The sequence below is a fragment of the Cydia splendana genome, chromosome 6, assembly GCF_910591565.1.
Source record: "Cydia splendana chromosome 6, ilCydSple1.2, whole genome shotgun sequence".
In the NCBI taxonomy this organism is placed as follows: domain Eukaryota; kingdom Metazoa; phylum Arthropoda; class Insecta; order Lepidoptera; family Tortricidae; genus Cydia; species Cydia splendana.
In genome coordinates this window covers 17,715,926-17,733,334 of record NC_085965.1, presented here as the reverse complement: position 1 = coordinate 17,733,334, position 17,409 = coordinate 17,715,926, and the positions used below count along the sequence as shown (strand labels likewise).

The 17,409-nt window shown below is 38.3% G+C and overlaps 1 protein-coding gene and 1 long non-coding RNA gene across 2 annotated transcripts in view; both read right to left on the bottom strand.

The window, feature by feature from the left end:
• LOC134791805 (uncharacterized) overlaps window positions 1-17,409 on the bottom strand; it is a 470,284-nt gene that overhangs the window by 413,446 nt on the left and 39,429 nt on the right. The gene's annotated exons all lie outside the window — the stretch shown is intronic.
• On the bottom strand, window positions 1,183-16,889 carry LOC134791719 (protein HGV2). The gene is made up of 8 exons (XM_063762838.1): window positions 16,717-16,889; window positions 16,361-16,467; window positions 15,441-15,613; window positions 13,857-13,950; window positions 9,935-10,072; window positions 9,493-9,567; window positions 8,934-9,178; window positions 1,183-1,495 (listed from the first exon to the last, which is right to left on the bottom strand). Exons 1-8 carry the CDS (start codon window positions 16,887-16,889, stop codon window positions 1,307-1,309), a joined length of 1,194 nt encoding a protein of 397 aa, XP_063618908.1. The 3' UTR covers window positions 1,183-1,306.

Here is a 17,409-nt window from a genome sequence, read left to right as displayed (position 1 = left end):
AGCAAGATAAATCCAAATATACTTAGCCTATCAATAAATTTATAGTTAGATAACACTTTAAATTACAAAAAAATGGATTAAATTGGAGTCCATATTAGCTAGATGGTTTTCGAGACTTTATCAATGTACCTATTTAAATTGTACAACATACATGAAGTTCTCTTTCTTAACGATAACAAGATGACATTTCGTTAAATAAAAATCATTAGTATCGCTTAATAAGAGCTGTTTCCAAAAGAGTCAGAGGCACGAGACGACATATCAAAGCGTTCCAATACGAAGACGGAGCAGGAATCCTGTACTGAAAATTATACCGCAGATCCCTCAAGATATAGACATATTATATTATATTTTTTTTTATTTTTAGTGTCTCCTTCATGTCCATTGTTTACGCCGAAATAAAATAATGTATCTTAGTGTTCAATGATACAAAAAATATTAAAAACAGATCAGATCTAATGACAAAACTTAACGAAATGCCTAGCGCGATAATTGTGTATTACTGCAAACATTGTACGGCCAAGGAAAAATATGTATACCCTTGCATAAAAGTTTGTATACCTACAGGAGTCACTTTCAGACATATATATCTCTGCAGCCAACTGTACTTACGATCTGTAATCGAGTTTTCAAGAAACGCTACGATAAAATACAAATAAATTGTTAAAATTATTTTATTTCTGTTTTACCTGTTTATACTTGGAAAAATTAACACGTCCATGTTTATAGTTTATTTCACTAGCACATTAAAAGAATGTAAACAAAGCCAAATTTCGCTAATGAGATATAACCTTTTTTACCGTACGATATGTTAGGTACCATGAATATTGTAAACAGAACGATTATCATAATATTCATAGTGCATAACTTAAATCGTAGTGTATCTTGAATTCTCGATCCATTTGACCATGTTTATGAAAATATCTGGTGAACTTGTAGGAATACTAATAGGCATATATGGCAGGGTCAATAAGGCCAGACATAGTACACGTTTCAAAACGCCTGAGAGCCTGCGAACTAGCGATTAACTTTACTACTCATACATGACCACAATTCAAAATTAGTAGCTGAGAAATATGCCCAGTGTGTAAGAGCTTGACTTTAATCGGTCGATTATCGGTTTATCTCATAGACAATTGATTGTACACATGAAACCGTTATCGAACGTGGATTACCGTAAACGCCAGCGCGCAAGCTCTTACCTTATACTTAATCCTTATAAAGGTGATATTAAAAATTTCCACACGATTTTAGAGTTTACACCAATGATTTTACAGTGGAAAATGGCGTGGGGATTGTTAACTATTCACGTGTTAGCCCTCTTAGCGGAGGAGGCCTCTTCGCCCTCGCTGGACTTCCTCTTCCTCTTGATGAGATGGGAGATGTCTGAGGCGGCAGGCTTGGGCTTAGCCTCTGAGGAACTGGAGCCAGCGCCGTTGAGATGGGAGCTTTCGCCGTTAGATGAGAACAGCGTTTCGGCGAGTCGCTTTTTCGTCTGTGAAATAAGTTTTTTATAGAAATAAACTAACTTTTTTGTCGACTTTTTTGTGGATAAATAATACCTTCGCTGCAGATATTAGTATAACTCGTAATTAAGCATACATCGCATGGGGTTTTCGACTATTGAGTGGTCCGCTGTGAACGTCTTAATCATGTTTTCATAATAATAGACGGAGGAGATAACGCATTGGTCTTAGCACCCTTTGTAGTGAGTAACAGCTGTATAAAATATATTCGAATAGGTCAGTCACACCACTATAGTGTTTTTTTAGTCATATTTTTGCATTATTTTCGAGTACGATTTTTCTGCTCTTACTACACAACAGGTTAGAACCTACGATTTTTGACCATCACATCACACCCATAGTTTAACCTTTTTTCGCTATCATTATCACACCGGAAGAAGGGTTGAAAAGGTAATTTTTCCACTATAGTCTGACAAAAAAGAGTAGAAATTAAAAAGTGGCAATACTGTAGTGTCGTCCCTTTTAGAGATGGGTCGCGGGTATTTACCCAATTTACCCACCCAGGTAAATACCCGGTAAATACCCATCTACCCGGTATTTACCCGTATCTACCCAAAAGGACGGGTAGATTCATTTCTTGTTGCACATGTCGATTTGTGTTAAAGTGGAGATATAAACCGAGTTAATGGCTGTAATTATTGTGTGTCATTTAAAATGAAATGGTTTAGTTGCAGTTGCAGTTGTAACTAAGGAATTTTTAGTACAATTTTAATAAATATTAAAAAAGGCCGTCATAAGAGTATTTTTATTAGACTTGAGTAAATTATCGTACTTATACGTTGATAATACACATTCCAACTTCGGTCGGCGGGGGGTGCGGTTGGGGGGAGGGGGGAAAAAGTGAACTTTTTCATATTTCTTGGAATCTGTCATTAATATCGAAAAGTGTTGTATGTACAAACTAAAGTAGACATAATTTTCTACAAAAAAGGTTATATACATTTTTGTCCTATAACTAACTGTGTTTGACTTATAAGCTTCACAAGTTGGGATACTGCACAATTTTTTTTTATTATCATTCATAAGTATTCTTTATTTTCATCTTTCTAATGTATATTAAAAGCATTTTAAAACATTTCCGGAAGCCAGGGAATGATTTTACACGATTTTCATAATTGGACTGATATGTTAAAATCGAACTTCACCTCATAGCAACCTTTTCGTAATTAGTTTGAACATACATTTTATGTAACATTGTAAAAAAATACTTAAATTAATCTTATTTATACTCACATACCATTAAACACATCAAATTTAGAAGAAAAACGAAAATACCCGCGTATTTACCCGCGGGTAGGTAAATATCGGGTATTTACCGGGTAAATACCCGCTCTCGGGTATTTACCCGGGTAGTTACCCATCTCTAGTCCCTTTCAAACCAATTTATATAAGGAAACGGGACGACACTACAGTATTGCCACTTTTTACTCTTTTTTGTCAGACTGTACAGTCAGGGTTGGGCAGTATTTCAATTACATGTATTTGAAATACGTATTTGAAATACATTTTAGTATTTTGTATTTGTATTTCAAATACTACCTGGAAAAGTATTTTGTATTTGGTATTTGAAATACTGCACTCACATGTATTTAGTATTTTGTATTTGAAATACTTCAAGCTTCAAAATACATTTCTGCAAAATACATTTTATTAAATTCTATAATCCTAAAATGGATCTTTTTTTTTTTATTGTTTCGACATTAAGGATTGAAATCAGTCCAAATTTGTGCAACAATGTAGGTTTATATTCAAATTTCGTCAAGTGGACAAAAACTAGAGCTGGACGAAAACTAGCGCAATGACCCTATAAGTTAGGAAAGGATATTCGTTAAGAAAACTAAATGGTTAAACAAAAAAATTGAAAGGTATTTTGTATTTGAAATACATTATTTTACACACTGTAATTTGTATTTTGTATTTCAAATACCCGTCACCGAAGTAGTTTGTATTTGGTATTTCAAATACTTTTAAAAATGTATTTTGTAATTTGTATTTGAAATACGTGGAAGCCAGTATTTTGCCCAACCCTGTGTACAGTCTACAATAATAGCGACACGATTAACTAAGCGCCACTTGCACCATCCCACCAACCCGGTGTTAAGCGGTTAAACCGTAAACCCAGTGTCAAATTGTACTGGTAACCATGGTAACCGCAGGTTCAACCAGTTAACCCCGGGTTAGTGAATGGTGCAAGTGACTATGTTTATGAGACTAAGTCCTTACTTAAAGTCACACTATTTGTAAAATCTTTTATTATTGTATAGGTTAGGTTTACCAAACTAATTAGGAGTTTTAGTCAAGAATAGCCTGCACTTGAGGATCAATATTTGTTTCAACGCATGTGCTTGCTACATGACACTGATAGTGATATCACTTGGCCAAGTGATAATGAATGTTGCTGATAAAATAAAAACATGCAGATCATTGTGGTATGTTTACCTACGTGACTTTTAGAGAAAACAAGACTCTTGTACAGTCAGCAGCAGAAGTTGCTAAGCAGGCCAGGTGTTCAAAATGATCTTGCCGCGACGTTATTGTTAAGAGAATAAGAGCGTGTCAAGGTAATTTTGAACACCTGGCCCGCTTAGCAACTTCTGCTGCTGACTGTACTTATACTCTGTATCTTTAGGTATTTAAATAAAAATAAACAAAATCTACCCTACCCTAAGCCAGTTGAGGGTAGATGAAAACATTACCTGATCAAATAATGTAGGTGAAAGTCAGGTCGTTCAGTGACTGATCCAGACGCTTTTGTGTTTTATTGGTTAACCAATAAATGTTATAGCTACCCGAAAATGTACAAATTGTATGTTTACTTCTATTTAAATACCTAAAGATACTGACTATATGTCTATTTCAAAACGAACTTCTAACGCTACTGTAAAAATTCGCAGTAATAAACTAACTAATAGTTGCTTTTGGCGGATGCACATCACATCATAGCAAACAGATTTACCTAGCCAAACAGGCAGCGGGTAAGCAGAGAAACCCAATTTGTACATCACACGAAATCTCTCCTGGCGTCCTTTTTTTTATCAGCCCGTTATAGTGTCCCACTGCTGGGCAAAGGCCCCTCCCCTTGATTTCCACAACTCCCGTTGTTGTGCTTTTTCCGGCCAGTTACTGATGAAGGCGTCGTAAGTCGTCTAGGTTTAAGTATGATAAATTATCAATAAATATCTTCTCCAGGAATAAAAAGACGATCGTTTATTTAACTCCCTGGACAAGACATAACAAATGGCCTAGCTAGGCTAATGATTGGCGCGTTCAAGCTTATATCAAGACAGCAATGATGACTTTCCTACAAGAATAGTGTGCGAAAACGAATAGAAGTCATTTAGCAAAAAAGGTTGAGTCGGACCAAGCATATAAAAGCCGGCCAAGTGCGAGTCGGTCTCGCGCACGAAGGGTTCGGTATCATTACGCAAAAAACGGCAAAAAATGACGTTTGTTGTATGCTAGCCCCACTTAAATATTTATTATATTGTTTTTAGTACATATTTGTTGTTATAACGGCAAAAGAAATACATCATCTGTGAAAATTTCAACTGTCTAGCTATCACGGTTCATGAGATACAGCCTGGCGACAGACAGACATCGGAGTCTTAGTAATAGGGTTCCGTTTTTACCCTATGACAGATGCAACGTAAACGTCATTATTTCACTTTCGATTGGCTTTATCCATCAACGATTGTCACTTGTCTAAGCCCCCCGATGATTGTTAAGAAGTAAACAGCGAATGGTAAATTGTAACACCTCTTAATAATCGTAGGTGTGGGTGGACCGCTTTGCCGTGTAATTTTGATATGTGCAAGTTAGTTTTCCAATTTTTAGTATTTTATAGTGAATAGAATCAGGCGTTACTTTGCGGAAATCCATATTAATTAAAACGAAAATATTACTTTGCTAATCCGCGAAAAGATAACGTGCTAGTCAATCAGTGCTAACCCGTTATATGTACTTACTTGCGTATTTTTACATGCAATTAATATTCCCACCCTCCCACCGCAAAAATAAATACGCAAATAAATATAACAAACCACCACCAAAAGAATAATCCTCAAAAAAAAAATCTTTTGAGGATTATTCTTTTGGTGGTGGTTTGTTATATTTATTTGCGTATTTATTTTTGCGGTGGGAAGGTGGGAATATAGACCGGGAGATAGTGACACATTTTACTGGGTCATTTGTACCAGTATGGCGGTTCGTCAGGGGTCTAAGTACGTAATGAAGGAAAGAAAAATGATGGTCATAGCGCTGGTACCGGCGGCCCAATCACGTGGGCGTTAGTCGAACGTGCCGGATAAAATACGAGTGTCGAACGATTTGTTCCACAAAAATCCTCGTATTTTCCGATAGTCCATAAAAAAAAAGTAGGCGGTAGCGTAATGCCATACTTCTCCGGTGTGTCTTACAGTCCGCCATACTGAGGCGAACACATTAATTTAAAAAAAAAAACATTTCAATCATTTAGCCAAGCTAATTTTTGCACAGGTGATCATCGTCGAGCAGCCATTCATGGTCATCACCATGCCATACTTTTCGGATGGTTCCAAATGGCCGCCATACCGCTAATTATTTTTTATTGCTAAACTATTTGTACCATCTTGAAATTTTTTTTCAACACTTTCTGTGTGATCATAAATGGAAATCTCATAATGCCATACCTGTAGGAGGTGGCAAATGTGTACAAAATATTTTTTTTTTTTCAAGTATGGTGCCCCTTTTTCCCCCTATTAGAAGTAGGTATGGCAAATATAATAATGGTCACATTGCATCATATAATTTCCAAAAATCTAAATGCCATACTGGTACAAATCGTAAAAAAATTTTTTTCTTCTTAAGTCTTGGCTTAAGTCTCACAGTCATCCGCCCCGTAGTTATAATCTGGAATATTTTTTTTTAGGTATAATTGTATCCAAACAAACAATATGATGATGCCATGCTGTAAAAAAATATTTTACGTATTGTATAGTCGTATTTTTGAAACGTGTCGATTAAATAAGTTTTTCAAGTATGGCAGCACTTTTTCCCCCTACTATAAGTATGGCAATTATAATAACGGTCACATTTTATCAAATACTCTCCAAAAATTTAAATGCAATACTGGTACAAATCGTTTAGCAAAAAAAAAAAAAATTAAATCCCTTGCGGCGGTATGGCGGCCATTTGGAACCATCCGAAGAGTATGGCATGGTGATGTCCATGAATGGCTGCTCGACGATGATCACCTGTGCAAAAATTAGCTTGGCACAAATGGTTAAATTGTTTTTTTAAATTAATGTGTTCGCCTCAGTATGGCGGGCTGTAAGTCACACCGGAGAAGTATGGCATTACGCTATCGCCTACTTCTTTTTTATGGACTATCGGAAAATACGAAGATTTTTGTGGAACAAATCGTTCGACACTCGTATTTTATCCAACACGTTCGACTAACGCCCACGCGATTGGGCCGCCGGTACCAGCGCTATGACCATCATTTTTCTTTCCTTCATTACGTACTTAGACCCCTGACGAACCGCCATACTGGTACAAATGACCCAGTAATATGTGTCACTATCTCCCGGTCTAATATTAATTGCATGTAAAAATACGCAAGTAAGTATAACGGGTTAGCACTGATTGACTAGCACGTTATCTTTTCGCGGATTAGCAAAGTAATATTTTCGTTTTAATTAGTATTTTATAGGTCGGTAACGAACGCACAGGCACCTGCCGCGATAGCAGAGGACGCTGGTTCGATTCCAGCCTGGGGCACTGGAGGCCTTGGTCACTTTTTCTTAGTATATGACATTTATTTCAGTTTATAATTTATATAGTAGTGTTTCTACTTGATAAAAACAAATTAAAATATTTTTTGAAAATAATTTAATTTGTTCTAATACTTCTAATAGGGTCGGTAACGAAGTTGAGCAGTGATTTTCTAGTAGTAGGTAGCGTAGTTTTGGCACTAAAACTAGTCTGTATATGACATTTTTACTTATCAAATCTGCTTCATGCAGGCTCAACCATTCCGTAGCTGACCATGATAACTACGTACCTACCATCCGCCTAATTTCAACGGTACACCCATACTTATTTATAGATGTTGGCGGACCCTCGTAAAATCAGGCAGATCATGAAATTCCTAGACATATCGTGAAACGTGAAAATCATTGTCTCGTTCCCCGAGTCGACGGAGCCCTATTTCTGGGCAATCTGAAGCACCCTAACGAACCTATAACGAATATATAGGTAGGAACCTATATATTGCTTTAATGTGACTGACTACCGTCAAAACATTACACAGGGACTATATGATAGGTCTGATTTTACGATCGGCCGCCGAGATACATACCATAATATTATATAAATCGCTGTTTCCAATTAAATTTATTCGTTATTTGCGATCCATAAGGTTTTAAAACGATATAAAACTTGAGATTTAGTATTATTTAGCCATATCTTAGGCTATACTTATATACAAATATTTAGTCACGTAATAATGAATTTTGACATCAATGGCCATGCCTGTCACTGGAAAGGAACATTTAACACACATGGCCATCAATGTATTGGGTATATAGCTGAAATAACACACATTCACAATTTTGATTAACTTTATTTCAATACCTCAGCAATACAATACAAACATGGCCACATGATAAAAATGTTCCGCTTAAACCTAATCAGTACAAAACAATTACAAACTATGAGTATTTTAAATGCAAATTGAGATTTTTAGGGCTTAATCAGACCTAGGACAAATAGAACAGAGACAAATTCCTATTTTTTTTTTAATAGATAGGTAACAATAAATTACAGACTTAAACAGATTTTAGATATTACGTCTGAAATTAAATGAGATGTGCATTGAACAACAATTTTCATTTATGCACCAACATATGTTTGATTTGTCCTAAGCCTGACTGTTCTAAGGCACTAAGTAAATCCTAACAAAATTCATCCAAAAATAATACTGACAGTCTCAATTCAATACAATCATATCACAATTTTAGGCGAACCATTAATTTGGCACTTTTAACAGGAACTTTTAACAATACAAATAAATATGGAATGTTAACATTAAAACTAGTGAGTATACTTATAATTACATTCCAATTTTGGATAACTATAATGGGATTACTAAAGCTAACTATTTTCGTAATTGATAATTATTAAAACCTATTAATTTAAAAGACGAGAAATTGCGGTATCAAAACCAAAGCTAGCCAATAACTACATGGATATTATTGTGCGCGGATTATATCAGTCATATACACATATAGCAGACACCGGACTTGAGTATCCATTTATATGCAGGATTTAGACCTCTGACTGGCAGTCAACAAAGCAACGAGTTTTCTCTTTCAAAATCATATCCCTCAACATCTTTCGCGTCTCCTCTAAGCATTCACATGGCCTTACCTCAGTCTTATAGTCCATCATGTCCTGTATTTTCTCCTGAATCTCTGGCAGAAGCTCCTTCAACTCCTTAATTTCTCCTTCGACGGAGTAGAATGGATCTGCCGTGGAGTGTTTCTTAACGGTAGCGTCATCTTTGACTGTTGCGGGGTTCTCGAGCGTTTTAATGCGAGTCTCGAGAATGTTGGCGGCATTTTTGAAGTGGGTGATCGCGTCTTCGAAATTGGAGGCGAGCGAGTTTGCTAAACCTGTTGGCAAAAAAATATGGTGAGGGCGTTAGAAAATGTGTACTCAATCACATCATTTGTGAGGATTGTAATAATCAATCAAACAATTGGGGTTCCTTGCGACGACCTTGTTACATAATATTTTGTAAAGAGTGGTGAGAGTGTGCATTGGATAGGACCAAATGGTGGAAATGAGGTTTTTGCCCAGCAGTGGGACACTCTTATAGACTAATAAAAAAGTACCTACACATTTGTTACATGTTGTGACTTTGTAACTTGTACTCAGATACGAGGTTTATATTTCAATTTGTTTATACATAAATGCATCTGTTTACCGATTTGATAGTGGGTTTCAGCAATGCGGCGGTCGTCACTGCTGTACAGTTCCTTTTGGATTTCTAAGCAACTTTCTGTAAAAAAGAAAAATATTTGTAATTTACACACATGTTACTATTCGAAACATATTTAGGGACGTTCGATTTGCGATTAAATAATAATTTGGGCATACACGAGTTGAATAATCCAAAGAAAATAATAGAACTTCAGAAATCTGGGATATAATATAGCCATCTGACTCTGAATGGCGCTGAAAAAGCAAGTAGCGATCGATTATTTAAATTTAATGTGTTCGAGTAAGGCCACGTACGCACTTGCGTACCTTTTCTATAACAAAAATCGATCATTCTCACTCGCTGATGACCGCTAGTCAGATTGCTTTATTGACTTTTTTTATGAAACCTTAAGTAGGTAAGCGAACTGTGAGAGTAAAATACTAACGCATATCGACGACCGCCTTGTCGTATGTTTCGCTCTCCAGAGCGACCTCCCCGAGCGCGAGGTGCACGTCGGCGAGCTGCGCGCGCGCCGCGGCGCCGCCGCCCGCCGCGCGCCGCCGCAGGATGCTGCGCGCCAGGTCTGGAACAATCACAAACATTAACCCCCACATTCATAATCGTTTGTCCCTTTGCATCATACCAATACGTCGGAAAGGGACAAACGACACAGGGCGGACACGCCATACATCAAAAATCATTTGCGTTTATATGTGTGCGCGGCACGTTTGTACACGAGTCATTGTGTATGTGTGGGTAAGTCATTTTACTGAGACACAGTACAAGAACAGTAGTGAATCTTCATAGAAATGAGCCGCTGCCGGCTTGAATGTGTGCGTGCGCGCCGGGCGCCCTGTACGCACGCGCTGCCACGCACACATTAGCATAATAAACGGGGGAATACGGTGGCGGCAGTGTGGGCTGTACCGCGACTGTGATCGCGCGCATTCGAGTACGCTGCCCGCCCGCTCGCATTTGTCTGCTCTAACAGTAGGCCTTAATTTTTTTGATCATGACTTCGAACAGAGACAATAGTATAAGTAAGGTACGAGATTCAAAAGCTTGATTATATCACTATTGTATACAATACTTTTTCTATGAATCAACAAAAATAATACTTTAAACTAGTAGAATCATACAAACGAACCAAACCAAAAGTATGACAGTTAATTGTAAGATACGCGAGCAACCGCGATACCTTCATACTGGTACGCGCCTCGGCCGCCGCGCCCGGCGCGTTGGTCAACGACACCTCGTAACTCATGAGGCCCTGGTTAGGGCATGCTCCCGGGAATTCCCGGTTCTCACATTCCCGTTAATTCCCGGGAATTTTACAGTGTCAAAAGAACCGGTACTGAAGACCCGGTACCGGTACTTCCCGGTTCTCATCATATGACTATTTATTCCCATTTCAATAGTAGTAATGTTTTAATACTTTAGCTCGGGAGATTAAATAACATTTAATAATGGTGCTATTTCATAATAGCACCCCACCGGGACCGAAATAACCCGACAAACTAACCTGGTAAAGTAGGCATTTCAATATTTCCAATCGATATTACGGATAATGGTAAATTGTAAAATTTCACCTAATTTATCTATTTCAATTTTATCTGAAACATTGCTCAGTACTTTTATGCCGGTTACATAGACGGACTATGTTATTAGCAATCTATCCGTTCTCGGGTCAAAATTTTAATTTCTGTATGCCGTGCCGTCATAGTGCTGACTTGCTGAGTGCATCGACTACGCTACGGCCGTGTGGCTCGGCCCAGGCGGAGGCAGTGTGCCGGTTAATCTAGTAAAATAGGTTGGTACGCCAATTAAAATGTGTTTTTTTTTTAAATAAAATAAGTCATTTATTAATAGTTATGCAATGATTTATATGAAAATAAGTCTATCATGAAGATTGTACGCTAACACAGACAATTTCTTAAAAATAATCATATGATGCCTTGCGAACCGGGAAGAACCGGGAATCCCGGTTCCGGCCATACCCAGAACCGGGAAATGAAATTCTTGGTACCGGAACCGGTACTGCATGCCCTAGCCCTGGTACTTGCTCCGCGCTAAATTAAATTTTTAGACAGTTGTTTTCTCGATTTTGGCCACCGTAGCCTATGGAGACTAATAAGCAACACTAAGTGATTTTCGTAGTCTATGGATGTTGCTATATTAAGGGTGTCACATGCGCGTTTCTGACTTATGAACCAATTGTTTCTACTATACAAACTAAAATTAATAATTAATTTGAGCTATGGTTTTATTTCGTCCTCTTGACCGCGGCGAGCTGTGATTGGTCAATTTCATTATAGTTGACTAAACTGTATCGAAATGAATATTATAGTTGAGTTGGGAGCTCATACATTAAAAATACCCATTTGCAGTTTGGTATAAGAAATGTTAATTCAAAAATTACAGTCGACGAGTAGAAAATAGTAGATTGTACAACAAGGGCATAAAGTGACCCATTTGTACCCAAGGCAATTTTTTGGTCTGAGCGAAGCGAAGACCAAAATAGTAGACGAGGGTAAAAATGGACATTTATGCCCTTGTTGTACACTCTGCTTTTCACTTCGATTGCGAGGAAAATAATTATATTTTTCACGGCAATTTACACCACGAAATTGTCGTAAAGCGAAAGAACATAATACATAACCAATTCCCGCCAACTAACTTTTTAATTTTTTTTTTAATTTTCAACATCAGTCAGTTTCAGACGCTTGGTTTTCTGCCAAGTCAAACATTTCGGAGCATTTTTGAACGATAATCGACTCCTATTTTATGTGATTTACTAAATTTAATGACAGAAAATACGGATTTCTAATAAATTGTAGCAAAAATAAAATAATATAACAAGTTTTGTCATCTACACAATTTTATTGCTCAGTAAAATTGTGCAATATGTTTTAACTGTTTGGCTGTTGAGACCGATTACCTTAGTCTCAGAAGAAAATTTTACTTTTATGCTCTAGAGCATAAAATGCGATTTTATGTCGTCTACGCACGACATAAAGGTGCACTTTTTGAGCATGAGAAGTGAAAAAAAAATTATAGTGTCTCAATAACGACTCCTCAAACCCGGACTTGTCATTCTTCATAATACCTACTTGCCCATGCTTCCCTAAAACATTTTTACTAAAGTTATACGTAAGGATGAGAATTTACTTTACTTTAACCGCTAACAATAAAGCGTTCCGAACATGCAGAAACCGGAGGATTTTTTTTCTGTATCGAATTTATAATTTTTTTAATAAATGCCATTTCCTAATGTAAATATTTAAAAAGCGTTTTATTTATACTTAATTTATGAATTGATAGAACATTTCATTATATTATAATAAATAGAAACGTAGTGCTACTCATAATACGCAAATAATATTTAACTAAAAATAAAAGTGACAACCCTAAGCGCCAACGCAAGAGTAGGCAAATAACTTGCCGAGCGGCCTTAGATTCACTACTGTTCTTAGTGTACTGTGACTGAGAGGACCCCAGAAGTCCGCCAGATTCATGTCGCGGCCAGACGCGGGGCGAGGTAATGCGAGTCGGGCCGGGCGGTGCGTGGCCGTTCTGTATGATAATACTATTACTTATTCTGTGCAAACAATGAATATCGGCTTGTCAACTTAAGTAGACGTTTATGAATACGGGGGTAAGTACTTGAGCACGCGAGACAGCGAAGCTAGCCTTGTCCGAGCAATTATTAGGGTGGACTCAACTTGACGTCCCTTTGCGTGCGCGACCACAGATAAGATAATGGCTTGAATTTCGACAACCCTAAATAGCCGAAAGGAACAGTGTCATATATTAGAAAGGGACAGCATGATGCGACCCTGAACCGCTGTCAAACTTCGGTTTTGTAGGAAGTTTCCTTTCTGTACGGTAATACTATTATTTATTCTGTGGCCTTGTGCAGTAGCAGAGGCTAGAGAATATAAAAGATTGACCACATCAATGCCAGGGGGGGGGGGGACTTTAAATTTCGTTTGTGGAAAAGTCTACAGATATGAAATGACTATGACGCAAAAGGCGCCATCTTAGGGGTTACTGGAATGTAAGTATATGGGGTGTTTTTCGGTATGTATGCTACTAGAAATTTTGTATTGTTTGTATGAAAATTGAAAAGTACGCATTACTACTTACCCAGGGCCGTCTTAAACTATGCTGGGGCCCTTGGGCACAAGAATTTGGGGCCCTTTGGGAAAGTAAAGAAAGCGAATTAAACTAACTTTTTTCCTATGACCTTCTATTTATTATGGGTAATCAAATATACTGTTACTGTCTGTCCTTCGGGGCCCCCTGAGGATGGGGGCCCTGGCCACGGGCCCCGTGTGCCCTTATGGTAGAGACGGTACTGTACTTACCCAACATTTCCCATGCTAGCTGCAGGTTGTCAACATCATCATCGTTTTCTAAGTCAGCCATTGACTCGTCCGCTGCCTCTCCATTAGACGGGCCCTGACAGAAACACCACACAAATAAAATCAATTTTTAATGAAATAGGAATGAAATAAAACTTTAAGCAATTTAGAAGAACTGCCAAGATTTTTTGTTTTATTCAACATTTTTTTGGGATCCGTACCCAAAGGGTAAAAACGGAACCCTATTACTATGACTCCACTGACCTTCTGTCTGTCTGTCTGTCACCAGGCTGTATCTCATGAACCGTGATAGCTAGACAGTTGAAATTTTCACAGATGATGTATTTCTGTTGCCGCTATAACAACAAATACTAAAAACCGGTCAAGTGCGAGTCGGACTCCCGTTCTAAGGGTTCCGTACATAAGTCCGACTCACGCTTGACTGCACATTTCTAATAGGTTTTCCTGTCATCTATAGGTAAAGTACTATTTTGGGGTTTTTGTTTCAAAATTTTAGACTAGTCGTTTCAGAGATAAAGGGTTGGGGAATGGTCGGACAGACAGACAGACGCACGAGTGATCCTATAAGGGTTCCGCTTTTTCCTTTTGAGGTACGGAACCCTAAAAAGTACGGAACCCTCGGTGGGCGCGTCCGACTCGCACTTGTCCAGTTTTCTTAATAGCAGTAGCTACCTAACAGTGGTATTCTCTCACTCACTCACTCTCTCATTAAGCAAAATGTGAGACGCAATACACATTGGACAAAGATATTGGACAGATGGAATACCACCCTAAGACAGAGGCGTATTTTAGTATTTGGCGCCCGGGGTCTTTAACCCTTTGACCTAAAACTACGTCAACTAAAGCGCGTAGCCCAATATCAACCTTCTTGCACTACGACAGGGGTCTCCAAACTTTTTTCTTGAGGGCCATATTGCGCCTCAGAAACATTCATGCGGGCCACCGTCGGTTTTTGCGCCGGGGGAGGGTGTCTGGTTGCTGCTGTTAGGAACAGTTCCACTCTCAATGAATGCTGAACCCCTGGAGCCTGGCTCCCGCGGGCCGGACAGTGGGCACTCGCTTTGGGTGTCGGTGGCCGGATTGGAACGCGTTGCGGGCCGGGGTTTGGAGATCCCTGTACTATGACAAGAGTCGCGATGACGTGGCGCGCACAATAGGCGTGGGGATTCAAAGGGTTAAGTTGGCCAACCAAACCTGACCACTAAGTTTGTGGTACCCTTCGCAGCCGCCACGGCCGCTTCTGGCCATTATGTAAATACGCCCCTGACCTGAGGAGATACTGGGCTAAATTTTCCCAATAATCAGTCATTGTTGGGTGCATTGCGCTTTCCGCCCAGTTTAAGCTATGTGCGCCAACATTTCCAGCAACATTACTCTGCCTTCAAAAGCTAACTGCAAATGGGGTATTAGGAATAAGGATTAATGGCCTTATTCATGCTTGTCTGAGAAGCCCTTAATAATAATTGGTCCTTATCCATCATTGTGACATTTGTGTTTGTTAGCAAGGGACAGAATTTAACAAAGATTTGCTAAGGTGTATGAATAAGGGGGGTGTGAAACTCTTACAGGTTGATCATCTGCAGTGCTGCTGCTGGCCGGCTCGTCTTTCGTGGTGGACTCTGCCTCACTCTTTTTCACTCCATCATCAGCCTTACTCTTTTTCACTCCGTCAGCCTCCACCTTTACGGGCTCAGCTTCTGACTCTCCATTCTCTTCCTCGCCATTCTCACCGTTTTCTTCTTGTTCTAAAACAAATGCCAACTTTTATTACGTGTTTATTACAATAAAACATACAATTTGTACAATTACTTTGTAAAAGAGTTGTTAGTTGTAGAAAGTGTGAAGTTTGAGAAAAAAGTTGATTTCCAGTTTGTAGTAAATTAGTTGTTAAATTTCACCTTTTGCCAATCATAGTTACCTCATATTGTATGGGGGCCATACACATTTTTTTCTTAGTTGACATATTATTCACAATTTGATGAATTTTCAGCAGTAGTACATCCAGTGTAAACATTTTCTGGCTAATAAGCCAAAAAAATACAACAACAACAGACACGTAATAGGGAATATTAGGCAAAGCTCTGCGTAGGTGGCACCTTTGTGGCACATACAGTAAACAAACCACATTGACACATCACACGTCACGTCAATCATATGGCCTACCGCGAAACAATAAAATCGAAATTTGGTTATCTAATCTCTCTATCACTCTTGCATATTCGAGCGATAAAGAGGCAGATAACTAAATTTCGATTTTCGCGTTTACCGGTAGGCCCTTGTTAAGTTAAACCGCCTTGATGCATCAATGTCATATTTTATTGTCTGAAAACTTGTCAAAAACAGTTTAAGGCACAGTATGTATAAGTTAGTCTATGAATTTACTGAGTCGGCAGAACATTGCAGTAATATCCCCTATTGTCTAGAAAATAACAGATATAGTATGTTTGGTTTACTGCTTTAACAACTTAGTCTGACCCACAGCTTACCTTCATTATCATCATCTTCCTCACCATCGGCATTGCCAGTTCCTGGCATCCCGTCACCGAGGACCCCACTCTCTTCTCTCGACAGTCCCAATAAAGCCTTGCCATACCTATGAAGATACAGTTCAATTTATTATTATTATTTCGTTTTAGACAGGCAGCTGATGCTGGTGCGTCTAAATCATAGTTCACTTAGCACGATTTCACTGTTTAGATAGTTGTAGACTTTTGCTGATTTAGTAAGCAATATACTGTCACATTCAATGACAAATCATTAGAAGTAGAAACTGGAGATGTCTTAATCAGATTTAATATGTATAATGCTATGATGATATATTAACTAACAAAAAATTACTTACCATAGATATGCCTCTGCACACTGGTCGGCCGTGTCCCCATGTTCTTTGGCCAGGAGCTCACAGGCCTTAGCCAGAGCCTCGGTGGCCGCGTTGTAGTCTCTCACAGCTAAGTTTCGCCGCCCACTAGCCAGTAGCTCTGAAGGGGTTTGTGTCACTTCTTCTACATCTGCCATCTGAAGTATCAGAAAAATAACAAGCTGTTGAAATAAATTGTTTGTGTAACCGTAAAATATTGATCGTCATTGTGAAAACACAATACACTTTCATAATTTGGAAATACTTGAGCCGAATAGTTAAAATTTCCGGCTAAAAATTTCGTAACGGTCGTCTTGAACAATGGCTTTTAAGTGTAACACGTGTCAAGTGCTTTTTTTGTTTTATAAACGATTACTCAATACACATATTCCTAAATAAAGAATCCAAGCATAAGCCTTTTATAAGTAAAAGAGAGCCGTATTGCAAAAAGTAACACATACGTAAAGTAGTTACTATTACCAGCATGATCCTTGAAAGTTTGTAATACTTGCCTTGTAGACTTTTGCTGCAGATCGGTTTAAACAGCAAGATTAACAGTAACTCGCAGGAAGTAAGGAGCGCAGAATTTGATAGCTAAACGTATAAATACTTATTAAATTCAAACCGTAATCACTTGCAATTTTTTCCACTCCACTTTTGCCGACATGCAAAGCACAG

What these genes read in the sequence shown, in the direction of transcription:
- LOC134791719 (XM_063762838.1), bottom strand. Translation starts at nt 16,889, where the DNA reads ATGGCAGATGTAGAAGAAGTGACACAAACCCCTTCAGAGCTACTGGCT. An exon ending in CAAGGCGGTCGTCGATATGC is followed by an intron (nt 9,568 to 9,934) that starts GTTAGTATTTTA and finishes TCTTTTTTACAG; the next exon opens with AAAGTTGCTTAGAAATCCAA. An exon ending in TGATGGACTATAAGACTGAG is followed by an intron (nt 1,496 to 8,933) that starts GTAAGGCCATGT and finishes CTTATTTCACAG; the next exon opens with ACGAAAAAGCGACTCGCCGA.